General features: G+C 42.3%; 1 protein-coding gene across 1 annotated transcript in view; it reads left to right on the forward strand.

Annotated features, from left to right (window-relative positions):
- Window positions 1-9,007, forward strand: part of CWC27 (CWC27 spliceosome associated cyclophilin) — a 162,329-nt gene extending 153,322 nt beyond the window's left edge. The window contains exon 14 of the mRNA XM_084833319.1: window positions 6,696-9,007. Within this exon, the coding sequence (XP_084689445.1) occupies window positions 6,696-6,858 (163 nt within the window). The 3' untranslated portion in view covers window positions 6,859-9,007. The remainder of the gene's footprint in view (window positions 1-6,695) is intronic.
- The last annotated feature ends 12,511 nt before the right edge of the window (window positions 9,008-21,518 follow it).

Genomic DNA, 21,518 nt, shown 5'->3' on the forward strand with positions numbered 1-21,518 from the left:
TAGACACCTATATAGACCTACTCAAGCCTTGAAATCAGTACCAGAGCCCTGTTCTGTGGCCTGCCGTTAGAAAAGATCCAATTGACAGGCACCAGGAACAGGACCTTTTCCGTGGTGGAACCACAGTTATGGAATTCTCTTCCTAGAGAGTTCAGCCAACTCACTTTTAGATGGGTTGGCTGAAACTGTTTTCGTTCAAGGCTTTTTATGGCTAGTTTCAACTGTTTTTTTTATGCTAGATTTCTTTGATTTTTATTCTGATGTGTTTTTTGAGATGTGATTGATACTAATTGCTGTTGTTTTTTATTTTTTACTGATAAGCTGCTTTGGGGAAACTCTTAAAGCAGGATACAAAATATTTAAATGAAGGAACCCTGGCATCTGGACTCCCCTTTTTTTTTCCTCAAAAGTTTCAGAAAGGCATCCATAAGAACCAACTGCGGGTAACAGTTTCATCAGTTACTAAAACTTCTCATTGAGAAACATACTCTTACCTTTCCTGAAGTACAAAACAAAATAAATCCCCAACAAAACAAAATCCTTAGCATACTTTATAGTTCAGAGTTTTGTGCGTTGCAAAATTGAAACATGAACTGTCAGCTTCTGGACATAAGCAGAAGCTGCACAGTGGGGTTTCTCAAAATTCTGTAACTTTAGAAGATGAAAATGTGGAACTGTCAGCACATTGACAGTAGATAAATTTTATAGACAATGTAAAGCTGCGTTGAAAATACCACCTTGCTGAAGCTAAGGAGGTCTGGGTCTGGTCAGTGCCTGGATGGGAGGCTGCATGCAAACCTCATGTACATTTCCATGATGGAAGAAAGGTGGAATATAAATATACTAATTAATTAATTAATTAATTAATTAAAACTGGGGGGGCACTTAAAAAAAAATACTGTCCATGCTTGTTAAACTGAATCTTCTAGGCACTTAATCTGAACAGTTCTGTTGGAATACTTACCGTCCAATCCAAAGAGCTACTTTAGGCATGCCCAAGTGGTTGTGTGTGCCCAGTTGAATTTTGTACTTTTGAAGTTCTTCCCAGTTTCAGAAGACATTCTAACATGTAGCATGCAGAGCGGATATCCAGAAGACATAAGCCCAAAGCTTCCGTGAGTGTGAGAAGCCAGTTGTCTATTTCTTTCAATCCAGGTGGTGGCAGCTGCTGTTGCCACCATTGTTGGTTTAAATCCAGCCCTCCCCAACCTGGTGTCCTTCAGATGTTTGGGGCTACAGCTCCCAGCAGCCCAATGGGAGGTGTAGTCCAATACATCTATAGGGCACCAGGTTGGGGAGGGCTGGATTTAAACCAACAATGGTAGCAACAGAGGAACGATGTTTTAAACTAGCTGTCATGTACTGCCAGGGCTGGACGGTCCCAATGTGAGGAAGAAGTCACCCATCCAGAGCAGAGGCAAGCAGCAACTCCTGGCTATGATGGTATCACAGGATGCCATGTCTTTGCTTGTCGAGCTGGGGAGTTCCTTGAGCTGCAGCTGGCTCAGAGCATGGCTGGGCCAGCGGGAACCCTGCTCACAGTGTCAGCTTATAACAAGGGCAATGGAGGCATCTGGGGGGAATGCAAGGCAAATTAGAGGCAGAAGACGGAAGGAGAGGAATCAGAAAGGAAGGAGGTGAAGGTGGAAGGAGAGAACTATGAAGCCAGGAAGAAAGTGAAGAAGGAAGGAGGGAGGTCTGGAGAAGGGGGAGGCAGATTGGTGTTGGCCACCATAAGAAGAAGAGGAAACTACACTGGACAGCTACCCTGGAGCCGGGGAGCTGCCTAGAACCTTCCTCCCACATTCTGGCAACCTGCCCAATCCTCCACTGGAGCCCTGGGGTGTCCAGACCTAGCCTTCTTAAAAGAAGAACCACCAGAAGGCACACTACTTAATTATCAACTTTGGCTTAAGGGAACCCGCCCAAGGGGAGAGGAATCCAAGGAGGACTGGCAGAGGTGAAGAACCCACTCAGTAGGATTTGGACACGCAACGTCTCTAGAAAAAAAAAATGATGTTGAACGTTATGAAAAGCACAGCTTAACAATACCTACCTGAGCACCCCCTGTGGAATGAAAGGTGTAGTTCTCTGCCCCAAAGCCCAACAAGGGGTATAAATCTCTACCTGCTGAGTTGTTCTTTCACGGAGGCAAGTGGATTCAATGTACCCTTGCCTGGGGACTATGTAACAAATGCACAAATATAAAGAAGTCTAATAATGAAATATTACTTCTCCCCTTGGGTCAAGGAGAATTAAATCAGTGTGAGAAGTCTGCTTTCATTCTGAGCTAATCTTTGGCTTATGAGGTCAGTTTAATGTAGGGCAAGTTTCCCAAAACATGAAGCCCAGGAATTTGCTAGGGGAGATATGAACTTGTCTCACCCAGATTTGTTGAGCTTTCATTGGGTTAGGATGCAGAGTTGTTCTCTTTCTCTCATCTTGCAACCATGATGATGGAGGTGGCTGGGTTCTTGTCCAGAGGAACCATTTTTTCCCTGTGGGAAAATAGTTTTGCTTTTCTGAAAAGCTTGAACAGGTTCAGAGTTGGCATGGCCCTGCATCACATTTTTTCTCTCTTGTTTGTTTAGTCCCAGAGTGAGCTCTGGCACCCAGTAAGTTTTTGTTGTGTCATAGTTAGAGTAGACCGAAAGAAATTACAGTGTAAATAACTTTGTTGCTGAATTATTTATTATTAACCTTTATATACTGCCTTATTTGTTGAAAAGCCATCAAGGCAGTACACAACTAGAATGTTGGATATGAATGACGACATAAATTTTGGGGTTACTGTTAGGGTTTTAGACTCTGTAACAAGCCTGGAAGTGTATTCCCATAGGATATTGCAAAGTTTAGGCATGCTTTCACTTCACTACAATTCGTGATTTATGGAGGCACATGGGTCAGGAATGAATTATGCTGAGAATCATGTCTGTTGTTCCAGTCCCTTTCTGTGCACTAGAAAAAGTGGCTCAAAAAGGATGAAAGAAAAACAGATGAACTATTTTGTAATAATTCTCGTACTATCCTTTTGTTTTGAGTTAAACAAGAAATGTATGTGAGCCTTCATACATATTCATTATTAATTATCTATTACATATTCTTCCCTATTCCCTTAATTTTATTCATTAGCAATTACTTGAGTGTAAGTCTCATTGTTCACAGTAGGACTTCTGACTGATCATGAATAGGATCAGGCTGCAAAGCTCTGAAGTTGTCCCTCTTAATTTTTTTTAATCTATATTTAAATGTATAGATTGCGTTTCTTCTTAACAAAAGATTTTAGAGTAGCTTACAACTGAACAATAAAAAATAAAAACAGTAATTAACAATCAGTAAATCCTAATAATAAAAAATTGCTGCAAAAACTTGAAACAGCAGAAATCAGGAAAAAAATTAAAAACAAACATTTGTTCACAGCATGTTCTAATATTTCATCTAATGATTATTGTAGTTCAGATTTTTCTTGTTGTTGGTTAGGGATATATCAACCCTGAGTGCTCATTGGAAGGACAGATACTGAAGCTGAAGCTCAAATGTTTTGGCCACCTAATGCGAAGAGAAAACTCTCTGGAAAAGACCCTGATGCTGGGAAAGACTGAAGGCAAAAGGAGAAGGGGACGGCAGAGGATGAGATGGCTAGATAGCATCACCGATGCAATGAATATGAACTTGAGCACGCTCCGGGAGAGAGTGCAGGACAGGAAGGCCTGGCGTGCCATGGTCCATGGGGTCACGAAGAGTCGGACACGACTGAACGACTGAACAACAACAACAACAACAACAAAGGGATATATTATACTATCCAACATCACCATGCTTTCTATTAGCTTCTTATTCCTTATTGAGCCAACAGTATAGTGTAGTTAGTAATATCAATCTTGTGGCTGGTTGCAGAACTTTAGACCTAAGTATCTACACAGGAGTATATTTTATGTATTTACCTCAAACATTTGTACCCCAGCTTTCTGCTGACTTCAAAACAGCTTACAATGTTAAACCAAAGCAGTAAAATCCAATTAAATAAAAACAAATAAACAGCAGGAAACAACAAAAGCACTAAATAAGATTGTTTTATATTTACCAATTCAGAAATAGCTGCTTAAAAGGGAATGCAAAAATCTCCTTTCCAGAGGGTAGAAATAAACTTTTTTTTTTAATCTAAATGTTATAACTTCTGTGAAAAGTATCAATCCTACAAGCATTAAGTAAAAGCTACATTCAGTTCAACATGTTGTGATGTGAGAAAGCGTTGTATTTCTCAATGGGGGAAAATCCTGGTTTACAGTCCTTAAACCTTTCAAGATGAGGCTGGACAACCACCTGTCGGGGATGCTCTGACTTGGATTCCTGCATTGAGTAGGGGGTTGGACTCGATGGTCTTGTAGGCCCCTTCCAACCCTACTATTCTATGATTCTAACCTGTCATTAGTGTGAAAGGGGAAGAGGAGGAGTATCCTTTTCAAGGAGCACGCTCCGGGGGAGAGCGCAGGACAGGAAGGCCTGGCGTGCTATGGTCCATGGGGTCACAAAGAGTCGGACACGACTGAACAACTGAACAACAACAACAACAATCCTTTTCAAAGAGTGGAACATTTTTCCCAATACAAGAGCTTCTACTAATAAAGCCAGAGTTGCTATGTTGATGCATTCCAGGCTTTCCTGCCACTTAGAGCCAAACAAGATAGTTAAGATTCCCACCCATGTTGATATAGCTCCATATCATTGGGAACTTGATTAATTGAAGTTAATACAAACATTGTCTGAAGTAAAGATAGGTGCAGGCAGGCAGGCAGGCAGATTTTGGAACAAACTAAGTTTAGGCATTCAGATTGTTTGTAAAGGCTATGCTCCTATAGAGTTAATCCTTTTTGCCAACAATATGTGTTTTCAGTTTTTACTGCACCATCCATGCCAAACACACAACTTTTGGGAAAGTACAATGTGATTAATAGGAAAGTTGAGAAACCTAATTGTTGAAAGGATGTCGCTCTTTCTGAGATTCCTCTGGGAAATTTGGTGTCTTGTCACTCTCACTGCCTCTTTGGAATGGCTTTTAATATGCACAGATGTTTAGATTTGAATAACTGCCATCAAGCACCGCACAATAGATTTTGTAACAGCCAGGCAGATAAGGGTTCCTGGGGATCTAGCATTCAGTCTGTGTTTACCTTCCTTGCTGAACTACAGTGGCTTTCCAACAGCATTGTTTTTCTTTCCCCTATATTATACTAAAAGGAATATCTTTGCAGGTAGCTGGAGATCTTTATAGGGTTAAGTAAGAGCTTCTGGACAACCAGGGCAAAATTACAAATAATTAAAACATTGACTTAGCTTAGTTCTGTAGTGGTTTAGCTTAGAACAGAGACATTTTATAAAGGGTCAAAGTTAAAAAGCAAAGTTCTTCCTTTCCTTAGCCAGGCAAGTACAGACAGACACACAGGCAGTATTTGCTGAATCATGGCTTCCATGGCCAAACACCCAAGCTTTTAGTCAGTGAAAGCTATTTCCTGATTAAGACATTCTTTAATCCCCTGTGAAGTCAGATGCTATGTGAAGCAACCAGTCATCAGAAATTGTTCAAAGTTCTCCATTAATGGAGATTTAATGCACGAAGAACCATTTAAAGTTAAAAATTTGGGAGCATGATTAGTGAAGTCTTCAGGGATATCAAGGTTGGTATCTTCAAGGGAAGCCAGATCAAACCCATGTTACATTAATTCCTCAAAATGTTGTGGCCACAGTCCAACAGAGTTAAGTGCACGTAAGCAGTACAAATTACATGCACGAGAGAATCGAGAACTTGTTGTGGCTGCCTTCTCATATGTATATGCACTGTTACACCTGGCCCTGAGACAGTAGGAGCTCTCCTGTCTTAATTCAAGGCGTGAGAGAGGTGTGAGATTCAGGCACTGATTCAGGCACTGGGCATGCTTGCAGCCGAGGCTTCAGCAGTCTGTGTCTTGATCCAGCACAAAGAAGCAACCTGACTGCAATATGTTGTGAAGGGTCATGGGCAGACCCAAGTGCAGGAAGGATCAGAGCACAGGTGTCTTACTCCAAGCAGGGTCACAAGCAAGGTCAGCTGTCAAATCAAAGGTCAAAGTTTGAGAATCCATTGCAAATGGCAGGCATTCTGGGGCAAGCAAAAGGGATAGCTATTAATTTATACTTAAAGTTTAATGTGAATGCCTTTTGTCATCTCGTATGGTCATACATGCCAATAACAAATGTGTTATATCCTGAAAAAGGTATATAACCTTTTGGCAATTTATTGGGTAAAAAAAAGAGATGCAAGCCTCAAAATGGCTGAAAAATATGTATAGAAGATTAATAAAATGGTAACATGATCAACATGATTTGGTAGAAAGTTGAAACCTTCCTCAGGGGAAAAAAAATTCAAATCTATTGAGTATTTCTAGTGAGGCAGTAACCCCTAATGCTTATAGGCATTAGCCACCAATCTTTTCCATTGCTAGCAATATTTTATTTTCCAGCCCACTTATTTGTACTGAATCATGTTGTTTAATGTGTGGAATTAACACTTTCACTATATGTAAGGTAATGATGTGCAAATTGTTGACTGCTGCTTATTATAGTATTCATCCAAAAACAAATTCGGCTTAGGTATTCTGGGAAAAACATCTCAGATCAGCCTGGCCAACCAATATGTTTGCTTATCTTCTTCTTACCAGGATGTCACATGTGCTCCGTTTTGAGGATAAAACCAGAAAGGTGAAAGATGCAAGCGTGCAAGATGAAGACACTTTTGAAATTTATGATCCTCGGAACCCTGTTAATAAGAGACGAAGGGAGGAAAGCAAAAAGATTCTGAGAGAGAAAAAGGCAAGGAGATGAAATGAATGTAAAGCTAGACAGAGCCAGCTTGGAAAATGACTGCTCAAATGTTCTGGCTCTCTAGTAGCTGGCGTCCCAAAATATATCACTTACAAGGTGTGAAAAGGAATCTGGTGTCAAATTTGGAAACGGCGCTATCTCCTTTGTTTTGTGAATTCTGATGTAAAATAAGCATGCGTTCTCAGCAACACCCTTTGAAACCATTTTTAGTAGTTATTGTTAATAAATAGTTCATTCTCCATTCTCCATTTCATTTTGTATATTTGCATTGTTAAAGTAGAGGTTCCAGTATTTACAGCCTTTTCAGAATACTAAAAAGTATCTTTTCAGAATATGGAACAAAAGAGTTTACCAGTACCGATAGCAAACTCGGATGGCGAGTGCCAATAAAAATGGAGCCAGAAGGGGGCCATTGAGATTCGAGAAGGAGGTATTAAAATGCCCAGGGAAACAACTAGGTTTTCAGAAACACAAAAAACTTTAAAAAACAAACCCTAATGTGGCAAAAAACATCACAAAAAACACCCAAGCCCAATGAAGACTGAACATACTCTGTAGCCACAGAATGTTGAGTATCAGGTGGAAGGGACTGGAATGGTCTGAATTCCTTGTGGCTTATAGTATCCTGGAGGAGATCATGTCTGGCTGAAATCCTGAACAGGAGCAGCACTGCTAGGAGGTGAGGATACACTGCAACATTTTCTTGCAGGTTCCACTTGTTGCTATTTTATTAGTAATACCTAACATCACTTTTAATATGCAGAATGCTTTACAATGTTGATCTATATCTCTCCTCATAAACTGTTGGGATCAGTTACTTGGCCTGTGTTTTCTGAACTGCTTTTCCAGTGTGGGCAGGACTATGCTTGGAGGAGCACCCTGCCTGCCTGCAGTGCCTTCCCTTTGAACCTACGGGGGAATATCACTACTTTCTTCTGCTTTAGGGAGCTATTGTTGCCTTTGTGGCATCAGTCACATTATTCCACATTCTTATCTCACATCTATTTGCATGCATAGAAACCAACATACCTCGCACTAAGGAAAGGGGATATGATTGCCATGGTTAATGCTCCTTGAAGCAAATGATCAGGAATTAATGTGGGCATACAGAGATGAGCAACATCCAACATAGCTGCTCCATACACATTCCCACCATTTGGTAAGCATTTCATTAATAATAACTAATACTGAGCACATTCTGAAAGTTGTAAATGCTTCACGTACTCTGGGAAGTATCAAATAGGGGCCTTGCACATGTGGCCATTCCCGCCAGTCATGGTCTGTGTGTGCCCAGACCCACAGGTTGCGGTCCGCATGTGGCCCCTGCCGCTTGTGGCTGCGATGTGGTGCTCCTTCCAGAGATTAGCATTTCCACTCGTTTGGGGGCTTGTGCCCAGAAGCACTACATTGCTACCACAAGTGGTAGGGGCTGTGTGCAGACTGCAACCAACAGAACTGGATGCACACAAACTGAAACTGGCGGGGCTGGGAGCGTGTGGACATGACTGGTGGGGCTGGCCGCATGTGCGCAAGGCCCCTGGATACTGCCCATTATCTCATTAATGCATAGAAACAACTCTGTACAGTAGGTAAGTATCATTTATCCCCACCTTGTAAATTGGCAGGGAGGGGGATTAAGAGACAGCAGCTAATCATAAAATCAAGGGGTTGGAAGGGGCCTACAAGACCATCGAGTCCAACCCCCTGCTCAATGCAGGAAGTCTGATTTCCAGGCAGTCTCCCATCCAAGTACTAACCCGGGCTGACCTTGCTTAGCTTCTGAGATCAGATGCAATCAGGCGCATCCAGCCCTTTGCTCGCTTGTCTAAGGACAGCTCTTCTTATGGCTGAGTTGAGTTTTCAAAATTCAGGGACATGGGAAAACCAAATGATAACTGCATTCTGATCAGCCTGTCTGGGAAGTGCAAATAAAGTCAATTTGCTTAAAAATGCAGGCCAAACAAAATTCTTAAGCATCACATCCCTAAATTCAAAGGTGGCACTGTTATTTCTTTTTTCTATGACTTTATTATGGGTCTTCAATTGAACTTGAAAAGTTGTAACCCATTTGCTGAATACTGACTTTTGTTAAGCACATAATTTTGAGCACTGTGATTAATTAAAAACATTAAGTGTCTTGTGGAACCTTAAAAAAAGACTAACAAATGTATTATGGCAGCTTTCATGGACTCCACTTCATCCTATGCATGAAGTACTATCCTCATTTGCAGGTATATATACACATGGCTGGGTAGGGGAACTGTAAGCAATGAGGTCAGAGGGAAATGAAATTCAAAAAGTACAGACAGTGACAGTTCAATTAGACCTTGAATTTATGCAAAATAAGCAGAGGTGAAAAACACAATCAGTATTCTAATGCTGAGTTAACATTTGTAGTGGCAGAGAAAACCATTATGATTCACTGGCATTTTCAGTAACTCTGTATCGCAAAGACCAGAAGATAAAATTGCAACATTTCAGACTTCTAGCAAAAAAATTATCTTATTCCCAGCTCTCTTGAAAGTCAATAAAAACTCAACCAAATGTGAGTGTGTGGTAAAAATGTAAGTAAAAGTCCAATCTATTTGGAGGTGCATAATGAGAAATATTTTACAAGACTCAGCAAACATTTAAGAATGGCCTTCCTTGAAGGAAAAGAAGCAATTATAGCAATTTCTTAGAGAAGAAATGAATTACAAAGTGTTAATCACCATTCTGAATTTTCCAAATTTATTTAAAAAATAATGCCCCATTTTACTAGCCCTATCAGGTTCTCAAAGCTGCTTACAATCCACAACAAATTTTACAATAGAATAAGATATAACCAATGTTGAAATCAGGATTAAAACATTCACGCAAATCACTAAAAAGCACATAAAGAAATACACTAAAAACAGCCTATCTTTCCAAAGAGCAAGAAACCATCCAAAATATCTTCACAAAACTTCTGAAGGTTGTAAGAGAGTCAGCTGGATGGGCTTCCCAAAGAATAAGACATCACAACAGAAAAAAACCTAGATCTTACTTCTAATGTCTGAGCCTCCAGTGGGCCTCATCAGTAGATCTTAAGACAGAAGAAGGAATATACAGAACAAAGTGTTCCTTCAAGAGATATGCCATAGAAAGCTTTTATTGATTGGTATGGGATAAACAATCTAATGATTCCCTCTACTGAACGTTGGGTTTACTAAATTTAATATTTTAGTAAGGGCTATTTTGAAAGGACTTCAAGGATTCCAACTGCACTTTTCTGAAATGCATAAGTGGCAATAAACTTTTCTTCCAAACAAAAAAATTGCTTACAATTATATTACTGCTACTACTACTACATAATTATGTTTTATATCCCACCTTGCTTCCTGGAACTCAAGGTGATGTATGGAAGCTTCCTAAGCAATGTCCCACTAGACAAGATCAGATCTGCTAACTGCAACAAGGTTACTTTATCATATACCTTCATTATAGTTTTCAATTGGTAGTTGATATTCATGCAGAACACAAATTTCTATAAAACTTGAAAATAATGCATAATTCTAATTCTATTAACTATGGGCATCAGAAAGCTCTCAATGAAATTAATGAGAGTTGGGCAAGAGCTTGGTAGGGCTCTTGTGCAGTTCCTGTTCATTTTAATGGGGGCTTATGCAGTAACTTCCCAGTGGATTATGCCCAATATAAATTACGCATGCATAAATCCAATGGCAAGTGATGCTGCTTTATTAAGATGCATCAACCAAGGTCATTTTTATAAGCTGAAGTGCAACTTTGCTGATGTTGTTTTTAGAATGAGTTCAATAAGGTATAGTATCCTTATCGAGCTATGATAACTAAGTTTCTTGATAGGGTCTGACGTGTGATGTACATAAAACCGTCTCATCATGTTAAAATGGTCCAAGTGGTGTGGGTTAGTTTAGTGCCGAAAATTGTTTAAATGTGCTATGTAATCTCTCTAAGATAACAAGAAAGAAAAGCAGAGGTGTGAAGAGAGTCCTTGTAAGAGGTTGTCACTGTCCCCAACTTACGTGTGAGGGTACAAAGGAGTTAACAGGAGGTGTGTTCTTGAACTGTCATTTGCAAGAAGGCAACGTTCTTGTGATTCTAATTTCCTGTTGGGTTGCTGTTATAACACACTCTCTTAGAAACAGCTTCCCACAATCTCACATTGACGCACCTTTAATTTCTTCCATATAAGTAGAAATAGAAAAAGTTTATTTTATAGAGCCGCATTATAAAATAGTCTCATCCCACAAAGTCTTTTGGGAGCCTTCCAGGGGCATGATTCTACTTCCCAACAAGGCACACACATACAGCACATCTTGTTTTAAAAGAAAACCACTGCTTGGGTTTTTTTGCTGCTGTTGCTACTGCTGCTGGCCACATGTTACCCGCTCCTGCACAACGAGATGTTCCTAATACCCTAACCCTAAACACATTTGCTTAGAGATAAATTCCATTAGTATTCTTTCAGACTATGGCCAGAAGTATCTTCTAATTAGTAACAATGAAGTAGTGGCACTGTGACTTCCTTATCCCAGGTGGGCAGTCCAATTCTGCTCACTACAAGGGAAACCCCATCCCCATTCCTTAAAAAAAACACATCCAGCTAAGACAGGGGAAGCTTTTATGGCTCCACTGGGCCAAAAATCTCATCAGATGCTTTGTCAGTTCTAATATCAGCATTGGTACCTACTGATACAATGCAGTTTCTACATGTTCACATCCTGCAAGTAATAGAAGTGAAATTTGTGGTTTTCTATCTTTCTGGAGGCAGAACACCTGAACAGCCCTAGTTGACATTTCTTAGCCTATATTAAAAACCTATACCAGATCTCTCAAGAAAAGTGATGAATATGGAGGGATATAGTGAAGAAAAACTTTCAGAAACCTGTTGGCCTTTACAGAAGTTTAGTCAGCTTCACATTTATGAGAACCAAGCTCTTCATGGGCAGACACACTACACCAGCATGGTGTAGTGATGAGGGTGTTGGACTGGGAGTCAGGAGATCCAGGTTCTAGTCCCCTTTTGGCCATGGAAGCTCACTGGGTGACTTTGGGCCAGTCACACACTCTCAGCCCAGCCTACTTCACAGGGTTGTTGTTGCAAGGATAAAATGGAGAGGAGGAGGAGGATAATGTAAGCCGCCTTGGGTTCCTTGCAAGAGCAAAAAAGGGGGGATATAAAAAAAATAAACAAAACTTAGCTAGCATCACCGATGTAATGAATATGAACTTGAGCACACTCCGGGAGAGAGCGCAGGACAGGAAGGCCTGGCGTGCTATGGTCCATGGGGTCACGAAGAGTCGGACACGACTTAATGACTGAACAACAACAACAACAAGCCCAAAATGGAACCAATTGCTGTCTGAATAGTAGATTGAAAGCCTGTAATATAATCTTGTATATTTTTACACAAAAGACTTATTGGAAGATAACTTCTATACAGACTTTGTAAATCTCATGTCCTTCTTTGGCATAATATGGATTTTTCTTTTCATTTTTAACATGAATCTTTGCCAGTGCCTAAATATTATATACTCCAGCAAAGGAGATTGTTACCTTGTCATGGTGCTGGAGCTTGAGCACCTCAATACGTCATGAGCTAAACCATGAAGGGACCAAATACATTCCCTGGGGAAGGAAACAGCAACCCACCCCAGTATTCTTGCCATGAAAACTAAATGGATCAGTACAACCAGAGAAATGTCAGTATACCATCAGAAGATGGGACTCCCAGGTCGGAAGATGGTTAGAATGCTACTGGGGAGGAACAGAGGATAAGTTCAACTAGCCCCAGATGCGATGACGCAGCTAGCTCAAAGCCGAAAGGACGGCTAGCAGCCGACGGTGCTGGTGGTGAACGACGAATCCGATGTTCTAAAGATCAACACACCATAGGAACCTGGAATGTAAGATCTATGAGCCAGGGCAAATTGAATGTGGTTATTGGGAAGATGTCAAGATTAAATATAGACATTTTGGGTGTCAGTGAACTGAAATGGACTGGAATGGACCACTTCACATCAAATGACCACCAGATCTACTACTGTGGACAAGAGGACCGCAGAAGAAATGGAGTAGCCTTCATAATTAATAATAAAGTGGCTAAAGCAGTGCTTGGATACAATCCAAAAAATGACACAATGATCTCAATTCGAATTCAGGGTAAGCCATTTGACATCTCAGTGATCCAAATATATGCCCCAACCACAGATGCTGAAGAAGCAGAAGTAGATGAGTTCTGTGAGGATCTGCAGCACCTACTGGATAGTACACCAAACAAAGATGTTATTTTCATTACAGGAGACTGGAATGCTAAGGTGGGTAGTCAAACAACACCTGGAATTACAGGCAAGCATGGTCTGGGAGAACAAAATGAAGCAGGACATAGGCTGATAGAATTTTGCCAAGACAACTCACTGTGCATAACAAACACTCTCTTCCAACAACCTAAGAGACGACTTTATACATGGACTTCACCAGACAGTCGACACCGAAATCAGATTGACTACATCCTTTGTAGCCAAAGGTGGCGGACATCTATGTAGTTGGTAAAAACAAGACCTGGAGCTGATTGTAGTTCAGATCACGAAGTTCATATTGCCCAATTTAGTATCACACTAAACAGAATAGGGAAGACCCACAGATCAGTTAGATATGAGCTCACTAATATTCCTAATGAATATGCAGTGGAGGTGAAGAATAGATTTAAGGGACTAGATTTAGTAGATAGGGTCCCGGAAGAACTATGGACAGAAGTTCACAACATTGTTCAGGAGGCAGCAACAAAAAACGTGCCAAAGACAAATAAAACCAAGAAGGCAAGATGGCTGTCTGCTGAGACACTGGAAGCAGCCCAAGAAAGAAGGAAAGCAAAAGGCAACAGTGATAGGGGGAGATATGCCCAATTCAATGCAAAATTCCAGAGGCTAGCCAGAAGAGATAAGGAATTATTTTTAAACAAGCAATGCGCGTTAGCAGAAGAAGAATAGGAAGGACAAGAGACCTCTTCCAGAAAATTAGAAACATCAGAGGTAAATTCCAGGCAAAAATGGGTATGATCAAGAACAAAGATGGCAAGGACCTAACAGAAGCAGAAGAGAGCAAGAAAAAGTGGCAAGAATATACGGAAGATCTGTATAGGAAGGATAATAATATCGGGGATAGATTTGACAGTGTGGTCAGTGAGCTAGAGCCAGACATCCTGAAGAGTGAGGTTGAATGGGCCTTAAGAAGCATTGCTAATAACAAGGCAGCAGGAGATGACGGTATCCCAGCTGAACTGTTTAAAATCTTGCAAGAGGATGCTGTCAAGGTGATGCATGCCATATGCCAGCAAATTTGGAAAACACAAGAATGGCCAACAGATTGGAAAAAATCAACTTATATCTCCATACCAAAAAAGGGAAGCACCAACGAATGTTCAAACTATCGAACAGTGGCACTTATTTCACATGCCAGTAAAGTAATGCTCAAGATCTTGCAAGGTAGACTCCAGCAATTCATGGAACAAGAATTGCCAGATGTACAAGCTGCATTTAGAAAAGGCAGAGGAAATAGAGACCAAATTGCCAATGTCCGCTGGATAATGGAGAAAGCCAGGGAGTTTCAGAAATACATCTATTTCTGTTTTATTGACTATTCTAAAACCTTTGACTGTGTGGATCATTGTCGGCCTCCTGAGGAATCTGTATAACGACCAGGTAGCAACGGTAAGAACAGACCACGGAACAACGGACTGGTTTAAGATTGGGAAAGGAGTACAGCAGGGTTGTATACTCTCACCCTACCTATTCAACCTGTACGCAGAACACATCATGCGACGTGCTGGGCTTGATGAAGCCAAGGCTGGAGTTAAAATTGCTGGAAGAAACATTAACAGTCTCACATATGCAGATGATACCACTTTGATGGCTGAAAGCGAGGAGGAGCTGAGGAACCTTATGACAAAGGTGAAAGAAGAAAGCGCAAAAGCTGGATTGCAGTTAAAACTCAAAAAAACCAAGATTATGGCAACCAGCTTGATTGATAACTGGCAAATAGAGGGAGAAAATGTGGAGGCAGGGACAGACTTTGTCTTTCTAGGTGCAAAGATTACTGCAGATGCTGACTGCAGCCAGGAAATCAGAAGACGTTTACTTCTTGGGAAGACAGCAATAACAAATCTTGATAAAATAGTGAAGAGCAGAGACATCACACTGACAACAAAGGTCCGCATAGTTCAAGCAATGGTATTCCCCATAGTAACCTATGGCTGCGAGAGTTGGACCATAAGGAAGGCTGAGCGAAGGAAGATCGATGCTTTTGAACTGTGGTGCTGGAGGAAAATTCTGAGAGTGCCTTGGACTGCAAGAAGATCAAACCAGTCCATACTCCAGGAAATCAAGCCAGACTGCTCACTTGAGGGAATGATATTAAAGGCAAAACTGAAGTACTTTGGCCACATCATGAGAAGACAGGATACCCTAGAGAAGATGCTGATGCTAAGGAAAGTGGAAGGCCAAAGTAAGAGGGGCCGACCAAGGGCAAGATGGATGGATGATATTCTGGAGGTGACAGACTCGACCTTGGGGGAGCTGGAGGTGGTGACGGCCGACAGGAAGCTCAGGCGTGGGCTGGTCCATGAAGTCACAAAGAGTCGGAAGCGACTGACCGAATAAACAACAACAAACAACAAATACTAATTTGTTTATTAACCAATATTAACCAATTGTCTTTTTGCAGTTGTGCAATTAGGTCATTTTATACATCTGGACTCAATGGTATTATGCGGTTCCCTCTTATTAGATGATAATGTGTATTGCTTCACTTACTTCAAAATGTGGTAAGCCAGCCTGCTGCGTTTGTGGGCCCTCCTGTTCATTTTGATTGGTGCCTAGACCTCTGTCCCAAAGTCCTTCCCTGATGGCACCAGTGCTTTTTTGGCACTGAAGCTCTGTATTTCTGTTATGGTACAAGTGAGTGAGTGTGTTGCTTTTTAAAGTCAAGATTATTTATTTATTTAATTTACATTCTGTCTTTCTGCCAAAAGATGCCACTAAAGGCAGCTAACAAAATCTAGATTAAAAACAAAGTCTTAATTAAAACATAACATAAAACACAAATAAATTAAGCACAATTAAAATGCAACAGTAAAAGAAATAAACAGCACCAACCAATTAAAGCCTTCAGCAACAGACCATTTTATATGCCAAAGGCCTGCCTGAATAAAACAACTTTGATATAACTAAGATTATATCTTAATTCCCTTAAATTTGACTTTCTTCTCCTAAATCCATTTCCCGCAAGGGAAAAAGGAAAGATAAAGGAAGTGATTACATTAACTGCACCTTTATACTAGATAAGTATGCCAGACAGCTAATTACGTTGGCTCAAATCAAGTTTTAATTTCAAGAAAGTCACAATATATGCTTCCTCAATGCTTCCAAATTCTCTTGCATCTAACATTGTTGACCTTGGGCATGTTAGAATTATATGGCAGTATCCTATTGTGCCCATGAACCAACAGGAGCGACTGCTTGCACAATGAGGAGCTACTTCTTCATAAAGCAAGCCAAAACAAACGGAAATGCAGAAGGGAGCACCACTGACCTGTCCTGGTCCAGAAAGGAGTGTTTCCACTCATTTCAGAACTTGCTTTATGAGGCATTAAATCCCTGTTGCGCAAGCAGTCACTCCCCTGGTGCAACACAATCCATGAAAGTGCAGCAGCACCATTGCAGACTACCCAGAGTGCTACATATTTCCTGAGTAACATTTTTCAGTCTGGTAAACTGCTAATTGTGAATCAAAGAAACCACATACAAAACAAATCAAATTAGAGCATGTCCAGAGGAGGGTGACCAGGAAACCAACTCCTGTGAGGAAAGGTTGAAAGAGCTGGGTATATTTGCTTAGCCTAGAAAAGAGAAGATTAAGGGGAGACATGATAACAGCCTTCAAATATCTGAAGGGCCATCATGCAGTAGATGGACCAGACTTGTTCTCTGTTGTTCCAGAGGGCAGGGCTAGAACCAGCGGTTGGAAATCACAGGGTGCAGATTTCAGCTAAACTGATGGTAGGCTCTCCTTCACTAGAGACATTTAAGCAGAGGCTCAGTGGGTGTCAAGGATGCTATAACTGCATCCTGTATTGAGCGGATGGATCGGATAGCCTAGAAGGTCCCTTCCAATCCTGACTTCATGTTTCTACCCACCAAACTGGCTGGGGCATGCTGGGAGTGGTAGTCCAACACATCTAGGCATATTTGTTTAGCCTAGAAAAGGCACCAGGCTGGAGGGCACCATGTTGAAGGCCACACTAAACTAACACTGTACCAAACAGATGTTCCTCTAATTGCTTGCCTGCCAATCACAGGCCCACCCCAGCTGGAAGCACTTCTGCATTACCACTCCTATGCTCTTCCTTGTATCCCAAGTTCAGTGGAGCTTGCACAAAAGAACCTCTTGGCTGATTGGGCTCTTTATTTGCCCAGTAAACTGAGTTCATTTTAGTTTTTGTTGTTGTATTTTATTGCTGTAAGCCGCCTTGGGAGGGCCTCTGCCCTGAAAGGCGGCCAAGAAATATTTTTAAATAAATAAATAAATAAATAAATAAATGAATTTTATTAAACACAAACTAGAGCCATGCTAATTGTTACATAATACTTTCAGACCATATTTATGTTCTTTGTTTGCATATTATGAGTACATCACATTTATTAATGGAGAATTATTGCTCTTTACCTTATTTCTTAACCAAATTTTCTTTTCAAGTGCTCCTGTAATTTTGCCTCTCCATGTTACTGTGCCCAAACACGAGATCATCTTTTCAATAAATAAGTCATTAGAATTACTACATTCTCCGTCCTACTAATATTTATCTTTTATTTATCTTTTAAAGTTGTATATGTTATATAACTACAAAACTCAGCCTCAGGCTGAAGTCTGCTTAACTGAACTAGCAAAAGTTACATAACTATCAAAAAGCAGTCCCAAAAGAAAGGGCGGGGGTGAGTGGATATAATATTGTACAGATAAGTAACAAACACAATGTTTTCCCTCTTTCATAATCTGACAATATTTAATAACACTTCATCATGGAAAAATGGTTTGAACATTGCATTCTGATAGCTCATCTGATTATCTGAACTCTCACCTAAACATTTTCTAGCTGTTTGTTTTTGTTTGTTTTTTCATTTTCTCAATAGAATCATGTAAGGACACATGTTGTGGCATTTTAAAGGCAATGTGGACCTAGAAACATCATTCTGTTTGTGTATTTGAGCTATACAAAGAAATGTTGCCTAAGAAATTATAGAGATATGTACACTGCTGTCTTGGACCCTGCCTTGCCTTCTGATAAAGCAGATTATTATGTTACCCAGAACACCTCTTTAGCAATTAGCATTTGTTCTTGAAGGGCAGGGATCTTGCCATGCTGATCCACACTTTGGAAACTTCCAGACTTGACTACTGTAGAGTGCTTTGTGTGGGGTTGCTGTTAAAGATGTCTGCCCGTGGGCTTCTAGATCCAGTTTAAGGTGCTGGTTTTGAATCCTTAAAGCTCTTTACAGCCAGATATCCACCTTACCAATGTCCCTTAAAGACTTTCTCTCCCAATAGCAACCTACAACAACCTCCCATTTTCACTTGTTAGATCAAGCCGTGTTTCAGTCTACATATGTGCATCATATGCATGTGTGTGTGTGTGTGTGTGTGTATATATATATATATATATATATATATATATAAATGCATTTTTAATGTAAACCACTTAGATATTTAAGATATCAAGTGGTATAGAAGTAGTTCAAATAAATGTGCATCTACCACTAGAAGCAGGGCCCTTATAGCTGTTGCCCCAAGGCTATGGAGTGGCTTCCCTCTAGATTTGAGGAATTGAAAAAAGAAGATATTGTAGAGTTGGAAAATGTGCAGGAAAGGGCAACTAAAATGATCAAGGGGCTGGACTAACTCCCCATTGGATTGTTGAGCTTGGAGAAAAGGTGAGTAAGGGGATACATGATAGAAGTGTACAAAATAAGGCGGGGCTGCCAGAGGCTGCTTGGGACGGAGCCTGTGGGAAGGAGGACCGGCTGCACCTTGAGCCTGCTTCTGCCCCTGCCAAACAGGTACTTAAGGCGGGGCTGCCAAAGGCTGCGCCTCGGCGTGCGCCTCAGCGTCACGCCAAGTGCGACGCTAAGTGCGCACTTAGCATCGCACTTGGAGTCACACGGAACAGCACCTGAAGGCCCACCCACCGCCTCTCCAGAGACACCAGCAGCCACAGATACCAGCAGCAAATAGCAGCAGCAGAGGGCAGCAGCTTTAAAGACCAGGGAGAAAGGGGCAAACGTGGATTTTATCTGCTCCTTCTTAGCTGCTGTTCTCTTTTATCTCTTTTCTCTTTTATGTTCTCTTACACTGTTGTACATTTTATATCGTAACATTTTAATATGTGCCTGGGAGGACTATTGAGCAACTCGGGGGGTCGGGGAGGTGCCACTATAACTGTGGTCACGGGCAGGGGGAGGTATGGCATTGGAGGATTAACAGGCCAGCTGAGGAGAAGAGGGGCTAGACACCTTACAGCTGTCCCCTCTTCTGGTTCTTCCCCCAATCTGATGGTTCCTGGCAGCCTTACCATTCTGCCCTCGGGTCTGGTGGTGCTGCTGCTGAATGCCAGGTCGGCCCAAAATAAAATCTCCCTCATCCATGATTTGATTGTGGATGAGGGGGCTGACCTGGTATGTATTACTGAGACCTGGGTGGGGGAACTGGGAGGGGTCACTCTTTCCCAGCTGTGCCCTCCTGGGTACTCGGTGCAGCACCAACACCGTCTTGAGGGTCGGGGAGGGGGGGTTACCGTGGTCTATAGGAATTCAATCTCCCTCTCCAGGCTTCCTGCTCATTCGAGTGCAGATCTTGAGTGTTTGTACCTTGTGTTGGGTACCCGGGACAGATTAGGGATTCTGTTGGTGTACCGCCCACCCCGCTGCCCATCAGACTCCCTGCCTGAGCTGACGGAGATGATCTCGGACTTGATGTTGAGTACCCCTAGGATGATGGTCCTGGGGGATCTCGACTTCCATGCCGAGGCCACTGTATCCGGGGCGGCTCAGGACTTCATGGCCACCATGGCAACCATGGGGCTGTCCCAACATGTCATCGGCCCAATGCATATAAAAGGACACACGCTTGATCTGGTTTTCTCGACTGGGCAGGAGGATGTAGGGATGGACGAAAGTCCCTTACCTTATCCTGCAGCTTGCTTCGCGGTGGGGGGGAGGCGCTCCGTCCCTCCCCCCGAAATTCTGGGCGGGGTGGGAGTTGCCCCATCCCTCCCCGCTGAAATACTGGCCTGGGGGGAGGCGCCCCATCCCTCCGGCCGCAAATCTCATCTCCTGCCGGGACGCAAATGGCGGTGGCCGTAGCCGCCGCCGTTTGCATCCCTGCAGTCAGCCGTGATAGGCTACGTAAATCACTTATGTAGCCTATCACGGCTGACTTTGGGAAGAAAAAAAAAAGCGCATACGCAAATGGCGGCGCGCATGGGCGCCGCCATTTGCGTTCCTTATTTGAGCACGTGTAGTCTACGTAAACATTTACGTAGACTACGGCGAAAATAAGGGCAACGCTATTGAGAGCCAGTGTAGTGTAGTGGTGAGAGTGACAGACTGGGAGCCGGGAGATCCGGGTTCTAGTCCCCACTTGGCCATGGAAGCTCACTGGGTGACTTTGGGCCAGTCACAGACTCTCAGCCCAACCTACCTCACAGGGTTGTTGTTGTGAGGATACAACGGTGAGGAGGAGGATAATGTAAGCCGCCTTGAGTTCCTTGCGAGAGGGAGAAAGGCGGGGTATAAATGCAATAAATAAATAAATAAATGTTTACATAGACTACACGTGCCCAAATAAGGAACGCAAATGGTGGCGCACATGGGCGCCGCCATTTGCGTACGCGCTTTCCCCCCCCCCCAAAGTCAGCCATGATAGGCTACGTAAGTGATTTACGTAGCCTATCACGGTGTTTTTGGAAAATCTAGCCGTGATAGGCTACGTAAATCTTTACGTAGCCTATCACATTTGTTGTTGTTGTTGTTTTTTTACTGGGAAATGGCGGCGGTGGCAGCCAGTCAGAAGACTGGCCGCCGCCGCCACCGCCAAACCACCGCTGGGAGCCGCCAGCACCAGGGACATTTGACAAAGGTAAGTCCCATTCCGGGGGGGGGGGGCGGGGGGGCGGACTGTTTCTCCACCAATTTTGGGGGGCCAAATGCGTTGGCATTCGGCCTCCCGGAGATTCGTGGAGAAATTCTCCAACATCCCTAGGAGGATGGTGATCAGAAAGTGGAGGAATTAACATCAGTCCTTTTGTCATGGTCAGATCACTTCCTGTTGAAGTTTAGAATCTTGGCAGCCTTCCCCCTCTGCAAGGGTGGGGGACCTATTAAAATGGTCTGCCCCTGGATGCTAATTGATTCCAATGGATTCCAGAGGGCTCTGGGGGATTTTCCTGCTGGTATGGCTGGTGCTCCAGGTCGCTATGTGGAATGCAGAGATGACCCAGGTGGTTAACACAATCGCGCCCAAGCGCCCTCTCCCTCTGAGCAGAGCCTGGCCAGCTCCTTGGTATACACCCAAGCTGAGGGCAATGAAGCAAGAGGGGAGACGGCTAGAA

The sequence above is a fragment of the Heloderma suspectum genome, chromosome 2 (genome assembly GCF_057233095.1).
Source record: "Heloderma suspectum isolate Gila_16-S chromosome 2, 16-S_ref, whole genome shotgun sequence".
NCBI lineage: Eukaryota > Metazoa > Chordata > Lepidosauria > Squamata > Helodermatidae > Heloderma > Heloderma suspectum.